Source organism: Staurois parvus, unplaced genomic scaffold (genome assembly GCF_062004578.1).
Source record: "Staurois parvus isolate SC_StPar_1 unplaced genomic scaffold, SC_StPar_1.0 ptg000387l, whole genome shotgun sequence".
In the NCBI taxonomy this organism is placed as follows: Eukaryota; Metazoa; Chordata; class Amphibia; order Anura; family Ranidae; genus Staurois; species Staurois parvus.
In genome coordinates this window covers 9266030-9287525 of record NW_028318183.1, presented here as the reverse complement: position 1 = coordinate 9287525, position 21496 = coordinate 9266030, and the positions used below count along the sequence as shown (strand labels likewise).

The following is a 21496-nucleotide window of genomic DNA, read 5'->3' as shown; positions in this document are numbered from 1 at the left end:
TGCCAGCTGTGGCACGCGTGCCACGGGTTCGCCATCACTGCCCTATGACATTTAATGTGCTCTAGGTTGAAACGTAGTTCCACTCAAAAGTGGAAGCTCTGCTTATTTGACTCCTCCACTGCCATATTTGGCACCTTTTGGGGGGGAGCGGGTACCTCGTTTTGACAGGTACCCGCTCCCACTTCTGGCTCAGTTTGCCACGGCGACGTGACCCAGAGGTTCGGCCCCCTCCTTGCTCCTGCAGTCTCCTGGGGTCTTTCACAGGTCCCAAGAGACTGCCGGACCAATCAGGAGGCGCAGTGCGACTAGCACATGTGCATAGGCAACAGGCCGTGAAGCCGCAAGCAGTTTTAGCCTGGTGCCCATAGTAGAGATGCCGCCGCTGTGGAGGACAGAGGGACAGAAGGGATTGCATGTGTGAGAACATTGTTGGACCCCGAGACAGGTAAGTGTGTGTTTATTAAAAGTCAGCAGCTACAGTTTTTGTAGCTGCTGACTTTTAATAATGACAAAAATGGCTGGAACTCCAATTTAAAAAAATGAATTATAAAAACTCTATACTAAAAATTATATGTCAAATACATATACTAAAAATATTTTAGAGAATGTTAATGCATCTTATTTACAAAAAGATAGAAAAGATAAAATAATAAAAAATATAATACAATAGAACAATATCCTTAAAAATAATAAGGAAGATCTGATAACACTACTTTCTGCTAAGCATACATAGGTAAAATGTGCTATAATTCCTAACAACCCTAAAAGGTATGAATATAAAATCGAAATTTAAATGACAATAACTGGAGAAGGAAGGAAAGGGGGAGAGAAGAGGGGATGAACCCAACTTAAAAGCCATTATTAAAACAATTAGGATCAAACTAAATGTTGAGGCCACTAGGGAAAAATACATTAGTTCCATAAATCAACCAGGATTCTCTTTTGCTTAATTTTCTGTTAAAATTACCACCTCTCCATGACGTCTTAAACTTTTCTAAACCCCAAAACTGCATCCTGCAAGTTCCCTACCATGAACCAAGTTAGTGCTTACTAAACCCACTCTTTATACTGTAAGCATGTTCTCTCATTCATGGGGCTAAAGATCTAAACTTCTGGCCGACACATTGTAGATTGCATAGACATTCAATCATGTAGAGCAGGGGTATTTAATTAAAATTCAAGGAGGTCCGATCACTAAAATTTTCTTCTGGCCGAGGTCCGAATATGGTGTGCCCATCAGCGTGCCCCTTTACATTAGGTGTTGCCATCAGAGTGAAACTTTACATCATGTATTCTCATCACATCTGGTGTGCCCATCAGAGTGCTCCTTTACATCAGTTGTCCCCATCACAGTGCCACCTTACATCAGGAATTGCTGTCAGAGTGCCCCCTTACACTCAAAGTATCCCTTTACATCATATTACCCATCAGAGTGCCAGTTCCAACCAGGGGCGGACTGACAATTCATGGGGCCCCCCAGCAATAGGGGATCATGGGGCCCCTGTGTCCTTGCCCAAACTCAAAAAAGCCTATGAAAAAGGTAAGAGGGGCATCTCATGGGGCCCCTTACTGACCCCGAGCCCTCGGACAGTGCCCGAGTTTCCAAATGGTCAGTCCGCCAAGGTTCCAACACATTTGCCAATCAGAGTGCCCCTTTCCACGGTATGTGCCCATTTGTGCCCCCTTAACATAACATGTGCCCATCAGAGTGCCCTCTTGCCATAAAAGATCCCCATCACAGTGCCCCTTAACATAGAATGTGCCCATCAGCATGCCCCTTATTTTATGTTAAGGGACACTCTGATGGGCAAATTTATATTAAGGGGCTCTCTGATGGATACATTTTATGTTAAGGGGCACTCTGATGGCCACATTTATATTAAGGGGCACTCTGATGGATACATTTTATGTTAAGGGGCACTCTGATGGGCACATTCTATGTTGTGCCCATCAGAGTGCACCTTAACATTAAATGTGCCCATCAGAGTGCCCCTGTAAGACTACACCCTACCTTGATGGCAGACAGGAGCTGTGCCGGGATCCTTGCTGAAAGATGCTTGTGTAAAGGCAGGGAGCAGGAGCCGGAGAAACAGTGTGCTGCACGGGGCAGCACACGTGATGTCATGTTGCCGTATCTATTGCCCTGCTCAGCGGTAGATCTGTCATTGCGGGCTGGCGGTCCAGAAGGAAGTGCTGCTGGGGCCATTCTTGGACCGCGGCCTGCCATTTAGTGACTGCTGATGTAGAGCATGACATAAAATCTTTTAGTATATACTTTTTTCCTGTAAATTCTTTTCTTCTTCTCTTATTATGTTTAGCCTCCTTGCATACATACCATCATAAACTGCATGTTTAAAAACCTTCCAGGTTAAACAAAGAGACAGCTGATTCCTTGGGGGGGTTAGATCTCCTTTGATAAATCTGTACCAGGGGCGGACTGTCCATTTGGGAACTTGGGCACTGCCCGTGGGCCTATGATCAGAAGGGGGCCCCATGAGATGCCCCTGGTACCTTTTCCATAGGCTTTTTTGGGTGTGGTTTGATTGTGGGCAAGGACACAGGGGCCCCATGGTCCCCTATTGCCCGGGGGCCCCATGAGTTGTCAGTCCGCCCCTGATCTGTACCTTAGGTTTTGGCTCCTCTATAAATACATTTTGAGTACTTTGGAAGAACAGGTGCCAACAGTCTGTCCTTCAATATCTGGCACTGTTTTCTAATGATTTTCTCAGCCTTCCTATATTGAACATTAAACTCCTTAATTATTGTAGTTCTAGAACCTGGCAGCTCGACTACATTCTTCTCTTTAACTTTACCTAATGGTTCCCTTTCCATATCACTCACTTTCTTCATTTCCTCAGCTACAAATATCTCTTTATACCCCTTCTTTATGAATCTTTCCTATATCATTCTAGCATGTTTCTAATAGGTCTGTTTCTTGGTACCGTTCCTCCTTAGACAGACAAACTGTCCCTTATGTATGTTCATCAACCATGTGTTTAAATGACAGCTCACCAACCTCGCGCATTACCTCAGTAAAATGTGATTTTATTGAATTTAAAAATATACTCACAAACAGAGAAGTAAAACAAGCGTGTAAGATCCTCAACAGAACTCTTGGAATGTGAGACCAGAGCGAGCCTTATCACGAGGAAAGACTCTCAAAGTCAGGCTGACATGTTTCGAAGGGAGTCCTTTCTTCATCAGAGCTCATCCTGATTTTGAGAGACTTCCCTCGTGATAAGACTCGTGCTGGTCTCACATTCCGAGAATTCCGTTGAGGATCTTACATGCTTGTTTTACTTCTCAGTTTGTGAGTATATTTTTAAATTCAACAAAATCACATTTCACTGAGGTAATGCGCAAGGTTAGTGCGCTTTCTTTTTGTTTCACTTCACAGTTTTTGTTTCACTTCACAGTACTGGTCCGGCTTCCCCAGCCTTGTTTAGAGCCGCACAACCTTTTTTGCATTGGTGGTAAATTTCTACAAGTTCCGTTGCCATCCATCTACCGTTGCTCTGAGTCACAGAGCGCAGGAGGTGTTGTTTTTGTTTAAATGACAGCTGTCATAGGGAATGTATCCATTTCTGTCAGATGGTTTAAAAAACATTTCTGTCACAAATTTACCCTCCTGCTGACTAAACACCAGATCAAAAAATGCAATGGACGTATGGTGTTGAACAGGTGATTGGCATTGCAATGGGAGCAAAATTTACTTCCAGTGTCACACTGGAAAGTGGAAGTGATAAGTTTGAAGTGGATTTTTGCAATTATAAATCACTTGGGTGTAAAGATATGTGGATGTTTGGGAAAACTGTTGAGTGACACTGGACTTATAAGCACTACTTGCTTTCATCACGGAAATTATCTATAATATTTTATTCACTGATTTATATATAGAGGTTACTGTTATTATATGTTTTTTTAAATATACGCTATATTGCCAAAAGTATTGGAAGACCTGCCTTTACACGCACATAAATTTTAATGACATTCCAGTCTTAGTCAATAGGGTTCAATATTCAGTGGACCCACCCTTTGCAGCTATAATAGCTTCAACTCTTCTGGGAAGGCTGTCCACAAGGTTTAGGAGTGTGTCTATGGGAATATTTGATCATTCTTCCAGAAGTGCATTTGTGAGGTCAGTCACTGATGTCGGACGAGAATGCCTGGCTCACAGTCTCCACTCTAATTAATTCCAAAAACGTTCTATCGGGTTGAGGTCAGGACTCTGTGCAGGCCAGTCAAGTTCCTTCACCCCAAAATCGCTCATCCATGTCTTCATGGACCTTGCTTTATGCACTAGTGTGCAGTTATGTTGGAACAGAAAGAGGCCATCCCCAAACTGTTCTGATAAAGTTGAGAGCTGAAATTGTCCAAAAATGTCTTGGTATGTTGACGCCTTAAGAGTTCCTTTTCACTGGAACTAAGGGGCCAAGCCCAACCCTGAAAGCCAACCCCACATCATAATCCCCCCTCCACCAAACTTTACACTTGGCACAATGCAGTCAGGCAAGTACTGTTCTCCTGGCTACCGCCAAACCCAGACGCATTTATCGGATTGCCACACAGAGTAGAGTGATCCGTCACTCCAGAGAACATGTCTCCACTGCTCTAGAGTCCAGTGGTGGCATACTTTACACCACCGCATCAGACATTTTGCATTGCACTTGGTGATGTAAGGCTTGGATGCAGTTGCTCTGCCATTGAAACCCATTCCTTGAAGCTCTCTATGCACTGTTGTTGTGCTAATCTGAAGGCCACATGAAGTTTGGAGTTCTTTATTTACGGACTCTGCAGACAGTTGTCAACTTCTGTGCACTTCAGCATACTCTGACCCTGCTCTGTCATTTTACATGGCCTATAATTCGTGGCTGAGTTGCTCTTGTTCCCAATTGCTTCCACTTTGTTATAATACCACTAACAGTTGACCGTGGAATATTTAGTAGCAAGGACATTTCACAGATGAACTTATTGCACAGGTGGCAACCTATCACGGTACCACGCTTGATTTCACTGAGCTCCTGAGAGCGACCCATTCTTTCACAAATGTTTGTAGAAGCAGTCTGCATTTCTAGATGTTTGATGTTATACACCTGTGGCCGTGGATGTGATTGGAACACCTGAATCCAATTATTTGGAGGGGTGTATAAATAATTTTGGCAATATAGTGTACAGTATGTGCTTGAATTGCTGAAGACACATTGATGTGTCATTATTTTTGAACAGCTTTCACTATTTTTTACTGTATTGGAGTACACATTAGGATGCACTGATCTGCAATATTTTTGATTAATAGACATTATTAGGCTTTATTACTGGGGGTACTTAGACTCCAAGAGGTGTGCATATTTTCATCCGCTTCCTACATTTTTCAGTCCAGATTTGTCAGATACCTGGTCCTCAGATTGGTCTTCTTTCTGCCAGCTGCTTCAAGAGAGTGAAGATTTTATTCACTACTAAGTATTACACTTAATAAACATGCTCTTTTACAGGGTGCTACAAATTATTATTTTTTTCATAACAGAGATGATTTAAGTCCCATTCACACTATGTGCAGGTACCTGCTTTTTTTCATGGATTAAACGCAATGACCCACAGAAAACAATAGTTCACATCAGCACATTGGTGTTTCTCTGTGTTCCAAAGCTGTTTATGCAACATGTTAGGGACCAGCCATATTTTGATCAGTGTGTGGCTGTCCCTGCTCAACAGAAGTTTGATCAACTTCTGTCAAAGTAACATGCATAAAAACACTTGCTGTAACCTCTGATCAGTGTATTCTGACAGCAGTGAGTCCTGCTGTCAGAATACAATGTCCCAGCTTGGGGGATGGGGGCGTGGGATTCCTCGTTTATTACAGTTGCCATACTTGGATGAAGATGTTATCAGCATCACCGCAACTTTGTTTACTTTTAGCTGTCAGCCATGGAATATCCCAGCTAATGGTTGGATAGGGATGAGCCATTTATTGCACAGCACAGCCAACAGTTTCCTTGCTAGCAAGGGGCTGAACACTGAAGACAGAGCATCTAGGTGCTTCCTGCCCTGCCCCTTCCTTTCCCCACATGAGCAATTTATTTCTTGCCATGTCTACAACACTCTTTATGAATTCCCCAGAATGCGTTTTAGGGAATTGCCACCCCTTATTAAGGGCTTTTTGAAATGTTTAAACTGTAAGCACTGGAGACTGCAGTCAGTTCCCAAATATTTTGGATATTTCCAAATGTCTGTTTCTTCTTGCAATGCTAAATATAAATGGAAAGTGCAGCAAAGTCTCCAGGCACCGGCCTTCCCTCTCTCAAAGTGTGTCTGGATGTGAAGGGATTTGAAGACAATGAATATAAAAGATAAGTTCACCTTTGGGAACATGTTACATGTTCCACCCATTTTTACGTTGTAACATGACAAAATGAGGAAAATTTCAAGGGGTATGAATACTCTTTCAAGGCACTGTGTGTATATATATATATATATTCATATATATATTCAGTATATACACAGTATATAACACTTCCTGTCCAATGATCTCTCTCTCACTGTACTTTATTACATTATTATCCAAGGCTTCTCTCCTAATTTTGACTCTTTTCTACATAACATAGGGAAAAAGGGGGTAGGGGGTCTGTAGTTCACCGAGAGAACCAAGAGAACTGGTTAGGGCTTACAACACTTGAGACTGACATGCATGAGAGGCAGAGTGCAAAGAAAATTAGTACATTCACTGGATTTTTGTCAGTGTTAACAGGTATTTTTTGTACTTGCAGCATTGTTAGATACAAAATATGAGGCACGTATTGAAGAGATTTACTGAATATGTTTTTTTGAAACATTCCTCAGAAGTATTCTTTAATCTTCTGTTTTAAAACTGAAGCGGGAGTTAAAGACCCTTAAACATTTAGCTGATGCCACTATGGATATATCTTTCCAAACAATGTCTAGCTTATTGAAGGTGATAGGATCAACAAAGGAGTTAGTTAGAAAGAAAAAAAACACAATTACTCTGTATTTTCAAAACTGGACTACTGAGACAAGTTATACATTTTATCTTCTTTGGCTCCATCCAAAACTACAACAAAACCGGAGAAGCTGTTTTTTTAAACGCAAATACATTTTAATATTATTCTTACCTCTTCTAGAGAATGATGTCCAGGAGGCCTTATGCCAGAAACCATCAAACCAGTGCTGTATATTCGAGGTTTGTGTACATCAGTTTTGTATTTATCCAGCAACACATTGGTGGGTTTCCCATCACCACTCAATATATCATGCTCCTTTGGTATTGGAACACTACAAGATGGAGGAACATATGGCATGTTCATCTGCCCAAATGGCAGTCTATCAACTGCTTGGGGGTTCCTTCTGATATATGTGATGATTTTAGGCCGTACATGTTTAGGTTTCGGAACAATGAGCGTTTGTTCAATTGTTTCCTCTGGCTTTATATTATGATTTATTTCTGTTTCTCCCTGGCTGGTAATGGAAGGTTTGGAATGTACCAGTATGGGTTTCGGTATTCCGCTGTTACAAAGAGTCTTGTTAGTAGCTTTAGGGGATATGTTAAACAACTGTGTACTCTCAATAGGAGGTAGCACTGGGGAAGGTGACAATCTGTCAACATGAGCTGTGCTAGGATCCTTAAAGCTGCTCGGTGAGGCAATGCGCTGATCATTAATATTAACAGCCGCCACTGGGTACAAAAGAGAAGGAGTACATAAAATAGAATCGTTTGGGTCCCTGTGACTCTCTTTCAGACTGCCTTTTAAAACATCTGACTGATGTTTTCGTCCAAAGGATGCCTTTTTACTGTCAACCACTGCAATTTTATCCTTCAAAGTCATCACATTGCTGCTTGAAAGAAAATTGTCACTGTCCTGACAGAGATAATCTTGTGCAGAATGCCTGTCTTTATTCACGCTGATCTTATTATCCAGAGAGTCTGTGAGTGATGTTGTTTTTCTGATCACAGGCTTGCTGCACAACTCTCTGTTTCTTAAGGACTCCAATTCTTGAGCATGGCCAGTTTGAATACTATAGACCTGAGAGAATGGCACTTTTGTTTCACTGAATGATAAATCAGCTTGATAATCATGTTGCCTTGTATTGGAAGGGCTAGTTGATAGAAATGTTACTGGTGGCTTAATCACTTTGCTTGTATGAGGAACAACTACCTGAACACAAGGAGAAGATAGAGGTGATCTTCTGGTTTCGAACACACTGTCCACTCTTTTTGATACAGCTACCTCTCCCAGGGATATCTGTTCTAGTCTGTATGGGGAAGGCAGCTTTGACTGCAAACTTTTTGAGTCTGGTAGTTCTGATGGTTTGTTGGTTTGACCCTGATATAGTTGTGCTTCTGGTACATTACAAATTACCTGAGGTTTGTAGATTAAACGAGAGTGGTCATCTACATGATTAGGAGGTGGAAATGTGCTTTGCTTGTTAACATGGGTTAGGGTTCTGTCAATTATTGACAAATCTGGGCCAGTGATGCTTGAGGTAGGTGTTTTAGAATAAAGTATGATTTTCTTCTCTTCTGAGGTATTACTGAGGTTATGAGAGGATATTCCTATTGAATGGTCAGCCAGAGCAGATATGTCTGTTGTCTTAACACCAGAACTCGAAGTATCAAAGTATTGCAAATATCTAGAGGGTGAATCTATAGATGGCGTAGGTGAGATATGTTCTTTTTGAAAAGGCTCTGATTTAGGTGAAGGAATACCTGATTTTACCTTAGAAAGTTCAGCTTGGGTTACGTTACTAAGATTATTACTATAAATACCTATAGAAGATTCATTTGTTCTGCAGATGGGAATTTGGGAGCTTCTGTCATAGAAGCTGACTTTTAAATTTAGAGGAGATTGTCCTTGAATATTAAAGGTTTTTAAATTGTCCTTAGCATCATCAGTCATATATTCTTTGCTTATTTCACGATGTGTTGGTGCCTGCAAACTTTGATCACCTAACATTTGTTCATTTATTAGAGAGTCAATGCTCCCTTCAACCAGCCTACTGGGTTCCTTGGTTGAATGAGTGAAGTTTTCTGACTGCCAAGTGCCAAGCCCAATGGTTTTGTCCACCCTGCAGATTTCATCTTTGTCATCATACAGCTTTGTTGTGAAAATTTGATTGGCATTTGTGTCACCTAAACTGGCCACACTTTCATTATCATTTTTTTCATCATTGCTGTTGTTCTCTCTGTCAGTGCAGCATGCCTTGCTTGGAGTCAGTGGAATACTCATTTTCATATGTCCCTTTGATGTTCAGATAGACAGACCTCTGAGATGTATTTTCTTGATCTACGTGTGCAGATCTGCGTTTGGACCCATGATACTTGATTCCACATGTGCACTTTCTTTGAGATTAGTCTGGATGTTCTTTATTCATGGACCACTGTTTGACTGGCAGATCTTGTTGTCAATTGCTTTACCGTCTTGCTTACAGTGCTTAGATTTTCATTTTGTGATCTGTGAAAAAATAAAACATGTTTCAATACATTGAATGCCATACTAGATATTTTAAATAATTGATTTTATTCCAACACTAAAATTTTATAAGATAATTCAACATGTTTTACGTAAATAGTTTCCTACCTTTGCACTATGGGTAGATTTACTAAAGGCAAGACTTTCCAGTTGTACTCATTTTTCCTAGCGGTTAGTAAATTTGGTAAAGCTCTGCTGATTTCCATCATCCAATCGTGTGGCAGAAAACAAGCTTTTTTTTTCTTCCACCTAATTGGGTAGTCTTTACAAAGTAAAGCTTTACCACGTTTAAATTTACTAAGGAAATTAGTGCAACTGCACTTGCAAAGTGCACAGTCTATTTGCCTTTATTAAATTCACCTCTATATGTTCAAATGGAAGCACACTGACAGTATGTCTTTGATCCATATAGCCATTTTAGAAAATATTTAGGGGGGATTTGGTACAATAGTCCAATTAAAGCCAACATTTTGCTGACTTTTACCTCTACTGTGAAATGTCAGCTATAAAATATCCTCCTATAATCTGTGTCATTACTTAAGCAATATTACTGGCATGTATATGAATATTGTAACCAGTTGGGTTACTGTGGACCACATTGGGAAATATTTAGTTCTTCTACCATGGCTTTCTCAAGTAAACTAAAAAAGTTGCTCAGCAATTAACGGTTTATTCTTTTTTTCCTGAGTACTTATGAATACTTTTATGTGCCTTTATAGCCAATTATGTCAGTAAGGAATCCGTGCAAACTTTAGAACTTGATTCCATGGAAGGTAAGTCTGCTTCTGGACCCCCCAAACAATGCACTCAATATGTAAAATTGCATTAATTTATGTATATTTTTACAATATTCCATAATGGGTTTGGTGGGCCCAGAATCAGCCAAGTCACACATTTATAGTTGCTTTGAGCAAGCCTTTCCTCTGGTCAGGCACTATATTGTTAAAAACAAAGTAATAGCAGTTTTTATTCCATTGAATTTCTCTCTTTCAAGTGATCATGTTTTTGAACTGATGTTTGTAATAATTTTTATTATTATTGTCTAGAAAAAACATTTAACTCTCCTTTTCCTGTGTCTGCTATAACTATTAAGGCACTGGTAGTGCCAGTATGTAAGAAAACTCCCGGCCACTAGAGCAATCTGGTGTTGTTTACAATGTTTCTCCCAACTGCTGGCTGTTTATTAAAAGTGACTGCTTCTGCTCAGGGACATGCCTACCTACCCCCTCCACCTTTCCTGACATGTGTTCTGGCTTTACATGTGCTTCCTGGGTGCCTGGGACCATGTCAGATATCAGGGGGAGAGTGGCAGGAGATCAGCAGACATTCATTTGCTGATCTCCCCTGGGTAATATGAGCTTGGAGAACTTCTGTGTTCAGAGCTGTAAAGCCACTTGCCCTTCTGAGGTTTGGAAAGAGGCTGAGCAAGCACAATCTGTGCTTGATCAGCTTCATCAGAATGCCTAATGTCTCCCTAAAGAAAACCTATAATTTGCACTTAAAATAAGTGAATACCCAAAAATATCCAAAAATATAAAGTCCCATACACCTAAAGTCCAAAGTAAAGTTCAAGTATCCAAAATCTTTACAAGTGATCTCTCAATTAGTCTTTATCCCCGGATCAGATTGGTGATATACTCCAGAAAATCTTCAAATACCTCAAAAGAAAAAACTCAACATAGTATATTACCCCAAATATAAAAAATAATGTGCCACACGTGTCACATGCAAAATACAAAACTAAAAGTGTCACAGCAATCGTGAGATCTCAAGGGTATAAATTGAGTTAGTAACTCCACTGCACACAATATAAGAAGTGCATAATTACCCCAATCATAGATAAAATCAGCATAGAATCCATACTATAGATGAAAGTGTCTCCACACATAGATCTATTATCTTCTCCAGCCTTTGCCCATAGACCTCATAAACAGACCAGGGATCAGTATATGTATTAAAAATTCAACAATTTTATTGTAGCAACTTACATTCAAGTTAGATGAGCACAGCTTCCAAGATAATAGATCTATGTGTGGAGACACTTTCATCTATAGTATGGATTCTATGCTGATTTTATCTATGATTGGGGTAATTATGCACTTCTTATATTATGTGCAGTGGAGTTACTAACTCAATTTATACCCTTGAGATCTCACGATTGCTGTGACACTTTTAGTTTTGTATTTTGCATGTGACACGTGTGGCACATTATTTTTTATATTTGGGGTAATATACTATGTTGAGGTATTTGAAGATTTTCTGGAGTATATCACCAATCTGATCCGGGGATAAAGACTAATTGAGAGATCACTTGTAAAGATTTTGGATACTTGAACTTTACTTTGGACTTTAGGTGTATGGGACTTTATATTTTTGGATATTTTTGGGTATTCACTTATTTTAAGTTTGCTTATTATTATTACTATGTTTGTACTTCAGGGGAAGGAATGTTAAGCAATCTATTGGGATTTTGGTAGAGGAAGTAAGTGCTATCTATTTTGTATAATTTGCACTGTACTTTTACATAGAGGGTTGTAAGCTTCCTTGTGATAGCAATAAAGTTAAGTTTAAAAAAGAAAAACATTTTAAAAATAAAAGTATATTAAAATAAATAAAAAAATGATTAAAAAGGCCTACAACCACATAAAAAGAAGAATGCTTGCACTGCATATTCACACGCAGAAATGACGATTGCCCACACATTATGTATCACAATGCACACCGGAGTGAGAGCAATAGTTCAAGGGCCAGTTATTACAGTTAAGTCTAAATTGAGGAAACGGAGGGGGGGCAATTTCCCCCCACCCAAACCAGTCAGGGCACATGCCCTCAGCATGGGGGGTACGTTACTAGAAAAGATCCCTCCTGGCAAAGTATCATGCCCCAATGTGGATGAGGACAAGGGCTTCTTCCCCACAACCCTAGTCCGGTGGTTGTGGGGGTCTGTGGTTGGGAGGCTTTTCAAAACTCTGTTTATAGTTACACTTTACATTTTTTTGGTGAATAAGTAGGGGTACTATGTACCTCTTACTCATTCAAACTGGAAGAGAGCAGTATTTTGGTGCCCCCTTGTCCTCATCAACACGGTCCTCCCTGACAATGTACCTCCTTCATGTTGAGTGTGTGTGGCCCATATAGAATTTGGAGGGCCATCACTCAATTTATTTTTGTTGTTTGATGCCTCGTTGTTTCTAACAGCAGCCCTGCCTAAATCCCTAACCCGCCTCCTCAGTATGGGTACCCCTTACCCCAGTACCAAAAGTACCAAACCCCCCAGTACAGACTCCTCAGTACAGAACCCCCCCAGTATAGACCTCTCAGGAAAGACCCCCCCCCAGTACAGACCACTCAGTAGTAGAACCCCCTTTCCCAGTACAGGCTTACAGTACAGACAATACCTCCCTCCTCCACAGTACAGACACATTCTACCCCCCTCCCCCAGGTGCAGAACCCTTAATACAGATGTGCTGCTAAGCCCCTTCTGAGATAAAGGAGGTACAGAGGCGGAACTATAAACTTGGGTCTGTACAAATAATAAAATGTGCTCAGTAGTATGGACAGTATAGGGAAGTGGAAGTCTATAAACCTGTAAATATGAGCAGAATGTGCCCAGTACAGGCTCACACCATACGCTACAGCGCCCTTTGCACCCTTGCTGAGTGCACAATCAGAAAGGACCACACCCCCTTTAGCACAGAACCGGCAGTAGTAATACCAATATTATGTATGCCATCGGGCTCCTGCCTAATTAGTAATTGTTTGGGCGCTCGTCCAAAGACCAAGACAGCAAAAGTTCAGTCCAAACTTATGTTTGGACTGATCCTTAAGCTCATTCCTAATTTATTTATTTCAGGTACTTATATAGCACCGTCAATTTACGCAGCACTTTACATACATATTATACATTCACATCAGTCCCTAACCCTCAATGGGTGTACAATCTAAAGTCCCTAGCTTACATTTATACATACTAGGGACAATTTAGACAGGATCCAATTCACCTACCAGCATGTCTTTGGAGTGTGAGAGGAAACCGGAGTACCCGGAGGAAACCCACGCAAGCACAGGGAGAACATGCAAACTCCAGGCAGGAGGTGCCGTGGCTGGGATTCGAACCAAGAACCCTAGTACTGCCAGGCAGAAGTGCTAACCATTTAGCCACTGAATTGAAATTAGCTGTCCCTGAAAATTAGCAGTTGCTAAATAGCAAATTAGGACTACGTAAGGGGTAAGTATATTTTTAGATAATGTTTTGCCAGGAGCTGACATTCACAACCATTGTAAATAAATCACTTTGAAATGAGTGTTGCTTCAGACAATGCAGAACAAGCCAAAAGAAAACCCGTTCTTTCTGTAGAATTATTGTAGATAGGAATTCCACTAAGCAATTAGACTTCACTAACAATGGCTGCTTAATAAAATGTCACTTACAATTAAAAGTACACTTGGTTCTTACAAGTGAATCTAGGCAACTCTATTCTTATTTTAACACAGAAAGTGAAGTGTAATAGGCTTAATTACTATGTAATTCCAAAATCCTCATTTTACCTGCAGAAATAAACCGAGGGGGAGATTAGCAATCAGAAACTTTGCCAAGTAATGTCTAAATCTCTTTGGCAGAAAAATGTAACTGCTTTGCACTTAAGCATAGCCCACTTTTTGTACTCATGGTCCAAACATTTTTTTTTCACATGTACAGATGAAATGTATCTTCTCTAATATATCCAACAGCGCCAAGAGGTGCCTTAAATAAGCAACTAAAACTACACTACCCTCCTGGGCAGGTACAATCATATAAATAAAGTTTTTGCACTCAATAGATTCCTAGTCTCTGCTAACAGTCCATTCAAAGAATATAATAATCTTCTTAATCTTCCATATACCAATGCTGGTATCAGTCTCACCGGATATCTTATGCTAATCCTCCTTGTATATCATCTCTTCCTCGCTCCTTCCTCTGTCCTCTCTGCGGCTCCACACCTCAACTGGATCCAAAATCAAAACCAAAATAGTATATAGTATAGAATGTTCAGAATTCAATCAATAAATAACAAAAAAATTGTGCTCATATTTAAAGTGAAAAGCTGTGCCTCAATATATTCACAACGTGATAATCCAAGACCGCCCACCTTCATTTAGATATACTCTTACCCTCACTCAAAAATTCATCGCCACAGTATATATCTGTGCACTCCTTATCACATGGCCTCAACATATGCATCCTCTTCTTCTGAAGATGCTCACTCTCCAAACGGAAAACTCATATAGTGTTGTATATTTCTAAATAAATCACCTTATACTTGCAATACAACTCACATGAATAATGATATCACCACTCATGTAAATCCGACCACCAAAAAGTAATTAACCTCCCCTTCATATCATGCAACTTCCCAAACACTCATCATAAATCCGCTTAGACCATGCCTCCACGATGTTCCCCACTCCGTTCAATGTTCTCTCCAGCCTCCGGTATATGTAATTAAAATACATGACCATAGTGCAGCAGTATGCGTAAAACTCTATTTACCTTCTTAATTGAAAACTGATCATCAAAGACCTTTTTCAAAATGGCCACCGCGGCACTTACTTACCAGTTTGCGTCTAATGTCACTTTCTCCTGACGTGTTTCATCATCATTCAACTTCCTCATAGAATGTAAGATCATGCTACATCCTATGAGGAAGTCGATTGATGATGAAACGCGTCAGTAGAAAGTAACATCATACACAAATCGGAAATGCCACAGTGGCCATTTTGCAAGAGAGGAAGCTGTACATATGGACCTGCAAGGATATCTCTGATTTTGAATAAGCTGGTCATACATAGTTATTTTTTTATCATTTACATAGTGAGCTGAACAAAAAAAAAAACATTCCTCCAACCCGGGGGTCGTCAAGCCGTCGATCGTGATCAACTAGTTGACCACGGGTAGCCAACAGGTCGATCGTGACTGTGACCCTGCCTCCCCCCAGCCTCGGCCGCTCTCATGTTACCTGCAGCAGAGATCATGAGGTAGCATAGTGCTGGATGGAGAGCGGTCCTAGCAACCAATCATCAGACTGGTTTTATGAAGCCTGACAACCCCGGTCCCGCCTTCCACCGAGCACTGTGCTGTCTTCTGATCTCCACTTTGATTTACTCAGGCTGGCAGGTAGGAAGTGCTACCTGTGTGTGTGTGATGTGAAGGGGACAAAGAAGAAATTGTAGGGGGGGGGGCAGAGGAGACACTGTGGGAGGGGGGACACAGGAGACACTGTGGGGGGGGGGGGGCAGAGGAGACATTATTGGAGGGGGGAAAGAGAAAGCTACAGTGGGGGGGATTCTGATGAGAAAAGGACAGAGAAAACTGCTTTGGGGCATGGGGAAACAGAGGACACTGCTATGGGGCAGGGTAGAGGACACTACACAGTGGGGGGGATGTTGATTTGAGGAGGGGCAGAGGACACTGGTTTGGGGGTACAGAACACTATTGGGGGGGGAAGGGGCAGAGGATATAACAGTAGGGGGGATGAGGTGTGAAGGGGGGCAGAGGACACTGCTTTGGGGGGTACAGGACACTACTGTGAGAGGAGGGGGCAGAGGACACTACAGTGGGCGGATGATGTGAAGGGGGCAGAGTACACTGCATTGGGTGTACAGGACATTGCAGTTGGGGGTGATGTAAAGGGGGGCAGAGGACACTACTGTGGGGAGTGATTTTTTTTTTTTTTTAAGGGCACCGCCTAGTATCACCTTCCCCCCCACCATGGGAATCTTTGCTTTACTCTATGTTGCTGAGGTAGATCTCAACCTCTGAAAGGTTGCCTACCCCTGATATATCCACACAAATGAGTTAGATGATTTTCCCTCCACCAGAACATTGTATTCGGACAGCAGTACCTGCTGATGTCAAAATAAATTGCTCAGCAGCTTCAGCTGTAGCCTCTGATCGACAGAAAATTTTCCAACACGTCTCTTAACTTGTTTATTCGCTTGCCCTTCCGCCCTATAGCAGAAGTACTGCTACGGGGCGGCAGGGATGTGCAAAATAATGTGCAAACAACACAGGTCTCTCTACTGTCAGCATGGACATGTTGTTTTGTATCTATCTGCACAGCATGCCTCCCCAGTAAAACACAGCACACAGTAAAACACACACAGCACACAATTAATCCTTTGATCGTCACAGATGTTAACCCCTTCCTGCCCAGTGTCATTAGTACAGTGTTCGTACTATTTATTAGCACTGATTACTGTATTAGTGTCACTGGGGATGTCAGTAGCAGTTAGTCAGTTCCAACCCAGTTTCAGAATGCCCACTGCAGTCCCGAAGTCCTGCTATAAGTTGCTGATCGCCACCGTTACCAGTATAGAAGAAAAAAATTCTAGTATATATACTGCCATTTGTAGATGCTATAACCGCACTGCATTCCTGTGCAAATCACTTGCGATTTGTGTGCAGTGCGATTGGGGCCATACATTTACACACATACCAAAAATGTGCAAGACCCTATTTTGGGTCCGCATTAGAATTGGATCGCATAGGTCATCACACCTATGCGATTCGATTCTGCACATTGCACTGCGATTTGCGGACCACTTTCGGGGTGCTGTTAACTTAACATACACACCCGCAGCGGTTTGCATGAACGGGGTGCGGTTCTGACGCATTGGGGAATTTGCACTGAAAATGCTGCGAATTTCCCACCGCATCAGTGTGAACCAGGGCTTAAGGTCTGGTAAGGATTTTTAGGGGGTGTTAACCTTTTTTTGTTTTTTTTGCGTGGGGATTCACCTTAACATTTTCATACTAGACAAGAAGGGTCTGACATGGATTTGCTGGGAGATCCTATGCATTTTTATTTGTTTTTTTTGGGGGGGTACATCCTAAAATCCAGGCCAGAGTCAAAGGGTCAAATTCTTGCTGTAGGATTTGCTTAAAGCAGAGTTCCCCTCACCCTGAAAAAAAATAAAAGTCAGCAGCTACAAAAACTGTAGCTGCTGGCTTTTAAAAAAACAGCCACTTACCTGTCCCTCGGTCCCATGTTGCCCCCGCCGCCCGTTTCACCGGCTGTCCTGTATTCCAGGAAGCCGGCATCTTCAGTGCGGGCACCTGGCTGTGATAGCTTGCAGCTTCACAGCCGGGTAGCCACTTCACATGCGCGAGTAGCGTTGCGCTTCTTGAATGGTCCTGTAGTCTTCTGGGACCTGTCACGTGTCCCAAAAGACTACAAGGAGGGAGGGAGGAAGGACGCCTTCCGTTTCCGAACGCATAGGCGATCGGACCGGAAGTGGGAGCGGGTACCTGTCAAATTCAGGTACCCGCCCCCAAAGGTGCCAATCCTTAATCGGGAGCGGGGGAGCAGTCCTTAAATTGGAACTTCCCCTTTTGGGTGGAGCTCCGCTTTAAGCAAAATTGACATTTACAAAGAAAATAAATGATATGGTTTAAAATGGCAGTAAATTATATTTCATTGCTGGCTTCTTAAAAAAAACATACAGAGACCCCTACAAAGTTCCACTAAAATACGTAGCAGGGAAATGTAAGTTGCTGGCAATTTAAAACACATTGGTGTTGATTTACTTAACTGGAGAGTGCAAAATCTGGTGCAGCTGTGCATGGCAGCCAATCAGCTTCTAACTTCAGCTTGTTCAATTAAATCTTGACAAGAAAACCTGGAAGCTGATTGGTTTCTATGCAAAACCGCACCAAATTTTGCACTTTCCAGTTGTGGTAAATTAACCCCTTTATTTCCTTGCAAATTTTGCAGCTTTAAAAAAAAATCACTGCTCCCAAATAACTGGAATTTCTAAAAATGTTTTTTTTTTTTGCATTGGTACATGCTACCCAGGACAGTGCCCACCCCATGCAATGGCAGCCCATTGTCTATTAGCCCAGAAAATTGGCATTTTTGATTTGTCAGATTCAGCTCCCATTGATTTCAATAGAGTTGGATTCAGCATAAAAACTTCTTTCAGTTGTGCTGAGTCCAGCTCAAACTCAACCCATGGTAATTGGGCTCAACATTAGTGCTGACTGACAAAGGTATGTGAATCAGAAAAATTGATGGACAGAATTACAACTTTTTTAGTAAATAAGAGAATTTAGATACTATCTCAGCAGTTTATTTAGCTTTTTGCCTGGCATTCAGTCCTAAGTTAAACAAAATAACTCCCAGAAAATCCCCAATAAGCCACTGAGTATTGCCATTTGCTGTATATTATTTGCTAGAAGACTGTGGCTCCAAAATATCTGGAAGCTTTTTGCAAGTCAGGAAAAGAGCTTTCCTCTGCAAGGGTGAAAAGAAAGTCATTTCCTGAATAATAATACCGGCTCTTTTGCAAAAATCTACTTTTATCATTGAGGCAGTTTTTTCATTCCTTTTACTTTGTACCACAGGGTGGCGTGGTGGTGATCAGACAAGTAATGAAGTACTTGCATGCTGGATTAAATGTGATGTTCAATAATGATAACACTGCAGGAAAACATGCACCTCTCAGAAGGTTTTGAGTTGTGCCTTCCTGTGCCTAGAATGTATTCCTATAATCATGTGAAAAACAAGCTATGATAAACCTGTGTTTTGTTCCTTTCAAATAAATGCAGTTCTAATGTTGTATTATACTGTGTTCCAGAGCACAGAGAGCTTAAATTAGAACTATGGCCAATTAAGAGAGCAAACCGCTAAATTTAAAATGTAATTAGCATTTTTTAACTATTTACAGTATGCCTGGCCATGGCAGCAGAGCACACGGGCATATGATGAATCGGGTCTGCGGACCAATACAACCGCAATTCATTTCTTTTAGAAATGCCCATGTTGAGGGTTAGGGCCCAAAAAAAATGTAAATTCGGAAACCGTAATGAGTTTCCATGCGAATGGTCTGGCAAGGTTTGAATTTGGGATGGCGCCTATAAATTGTTGTGCATATAAATTGCTTTGATCCACAATCAACGTATACAGATCTTCCGTGAAAAACAGCTCCAAAAATCAAGGGGAGTAGTTAAATTAGCTATTTCCACCTGAATTCTGGGTTGGCCAGTGAATGGGGGAAGTACGGGTGCTGCAGAATTTGTGGGCTGTCAACTGGGATTTACAAGCACATCCGGAAGCATACTAGGAGTTCTATGGGCCTGTGTGCGAATTCTTGATGGCTGCGGGACAGTACTTGTGCTTGCCACCGCACTGGCTTGTACTGGACTTATGGGACTCACCACATCACCAAGTCATACTGCAGTGCTGGTATTATTATACAGGATTTATACAGAGCCAAAAGTTTGCTCAGCGCTTTACAGTATAATGCGACACAATACAGCAACAATACAGTTCAATACAAGAGGGTTAGGAGGGCCCTGATCTTGGGAGCTTACAATCTAAGAGGTATGTGAAAGACCAAGATCTACTAGACCGCTGGTACTTGCCAGTTCACCAAAAGGTAGCGCGGCACTAGTACTGGCACTCTGCTGCATATGAGAGTCCTCAAAATTTACCGACAAGTGCTAACAGAGATCAGGCCTGATTCTGCGAACACTGCGGTTTTGTGTGCAATGTATCAAGTGACAGTGACCTACTGACACTGCACTTGCTAGGGGAGAAGGGGGGGGTAAGCGTAGGGGCTAAACGCAGGTGTTGGCAGGTGCCGGGGCTGATCCCGCCAATGCTGCATTTTATGGGGAAGCTATACTAATGTGAACGCTGATATAGTGCAGATCTGATCAAAGATATTGATCCGTTCAGACACTATACTAGCAATGGAGGTTTATTGTGTGCATGAGCATGCTCCTGGCAGTCAAGGGGTTAAATGTGATGACTGGTGCACTGATGGGCAATCTGACGCTATCTGGGAGGGGCATGAAAACCACCGGAGCGCAAATCATGTATATATATATATATATATATATATATGTGTGATTTTGTGCACCCATGCCGCCCTGTAGCAGTATTTCTGCTATAGGGCGGTCAGGAAGCGGTTACAGAAGAGGTTTGTGTTACGTCGCTGCATTACTTTAGCTGACAAATACGCGGTCATGCAACACTGCACACAAATTAAATTTATGTCCTTTTTTTCACACAAATTGAGCTTTCTTTCGGTGGTATTTGATCGCCTGTGCGTTTTTTATTTTTTGCGCTATAAAAAAAAAGGCTGACAATTTTGAGAAAAAAAAACAATATTTTGGACTTTTTGCTATAAAACATGTCCAGTAAAAAAATTTTAAAATCAAATTTTGTCATAAATTCCAGCCAAAATGTATTCTGCGACATGTCTTTGCTAAAAAAAATCCCAATACGTGTAAATTAATTGGTTTATGTGAAAGTTATAGCATCTACAAACGGAAAGATATTGGGATTTTTTTTTTATACTAATAACGGCGGCGATCAGCGACCTATGGCGGTGATCAACGATTTATGACAGTGATCAACGACTTATGGCGGGACTGTGGTGGACATTTTGCAACTGGGGGGGAATTGACTTGGGGTCACTGACAGCCCGTGACACCAATACAGGGATCAGTGCAAAAAAAACCACTGATACTGTACTAATGGCACTGGGAAGGAAGGGGTTAACTTTTTTATTCAATCAAAGGGTTAACTGTGTGAGGGGAGTGTTTTACTAGTGGGCGGGGGGGTGTACTTCACAGGAACACGCTGATCCCGAGAGCTAAACTCCGCTCTCAGGATCAGAGTGTTAGGAACTGACAGGGAGCAGAGCTGCACTGTAAACAATGCAGCTGTGCTCTGTGGCACTGTTTGCCAGCAATCGCCGGGACCTGGCGGGTAGTGATTGACACCTGTGGCCACGATCGGTGGGACGGGTAGGGCGGGCGCCCCCTACCTGTTTTGCAAAATGACCTTTTGAAACGTGATTTTGCCCAGCGGTGCCACCTTGTGGCCGTTTTTACACAGTGGCTGGACGGCAAGCGGTTAAGTTGGTAATAAAGTAATAAAGTTGGTATCCACCTTTTAACTTAAATCTCTAGTTGGTGAGCTTAGTGCTGTATATCTTCTGCAGATGAAGTCATCTCCTTTTCCCAC

The 21496-nt window shown here is 41.7% G+C and overlaps 1 protein-coding gene across 1 annotated transcript in view; it reads right to left on the bottom strand.

Moving 5' to 3' along the window:
* Positions 1-21496, bottom strand: part of MTUS2 (microtubule associated scaffold protein 2) — a 783807-nt gene that overhangs the window by 531891 nt on the left and 230420 nt on the right. The window contains exon 4 of the mRNA XM_089685846.1: positions 7128-9464. Coding sequence (XP_089541972.1) covers positions 7128-9245 — 2118 coding nt within the window. The 5' untranslated portion in view covers positions 9246-9464. The remainder of the gene's footprint in view (positions 1-7127; positions 9465-21496) is intronic.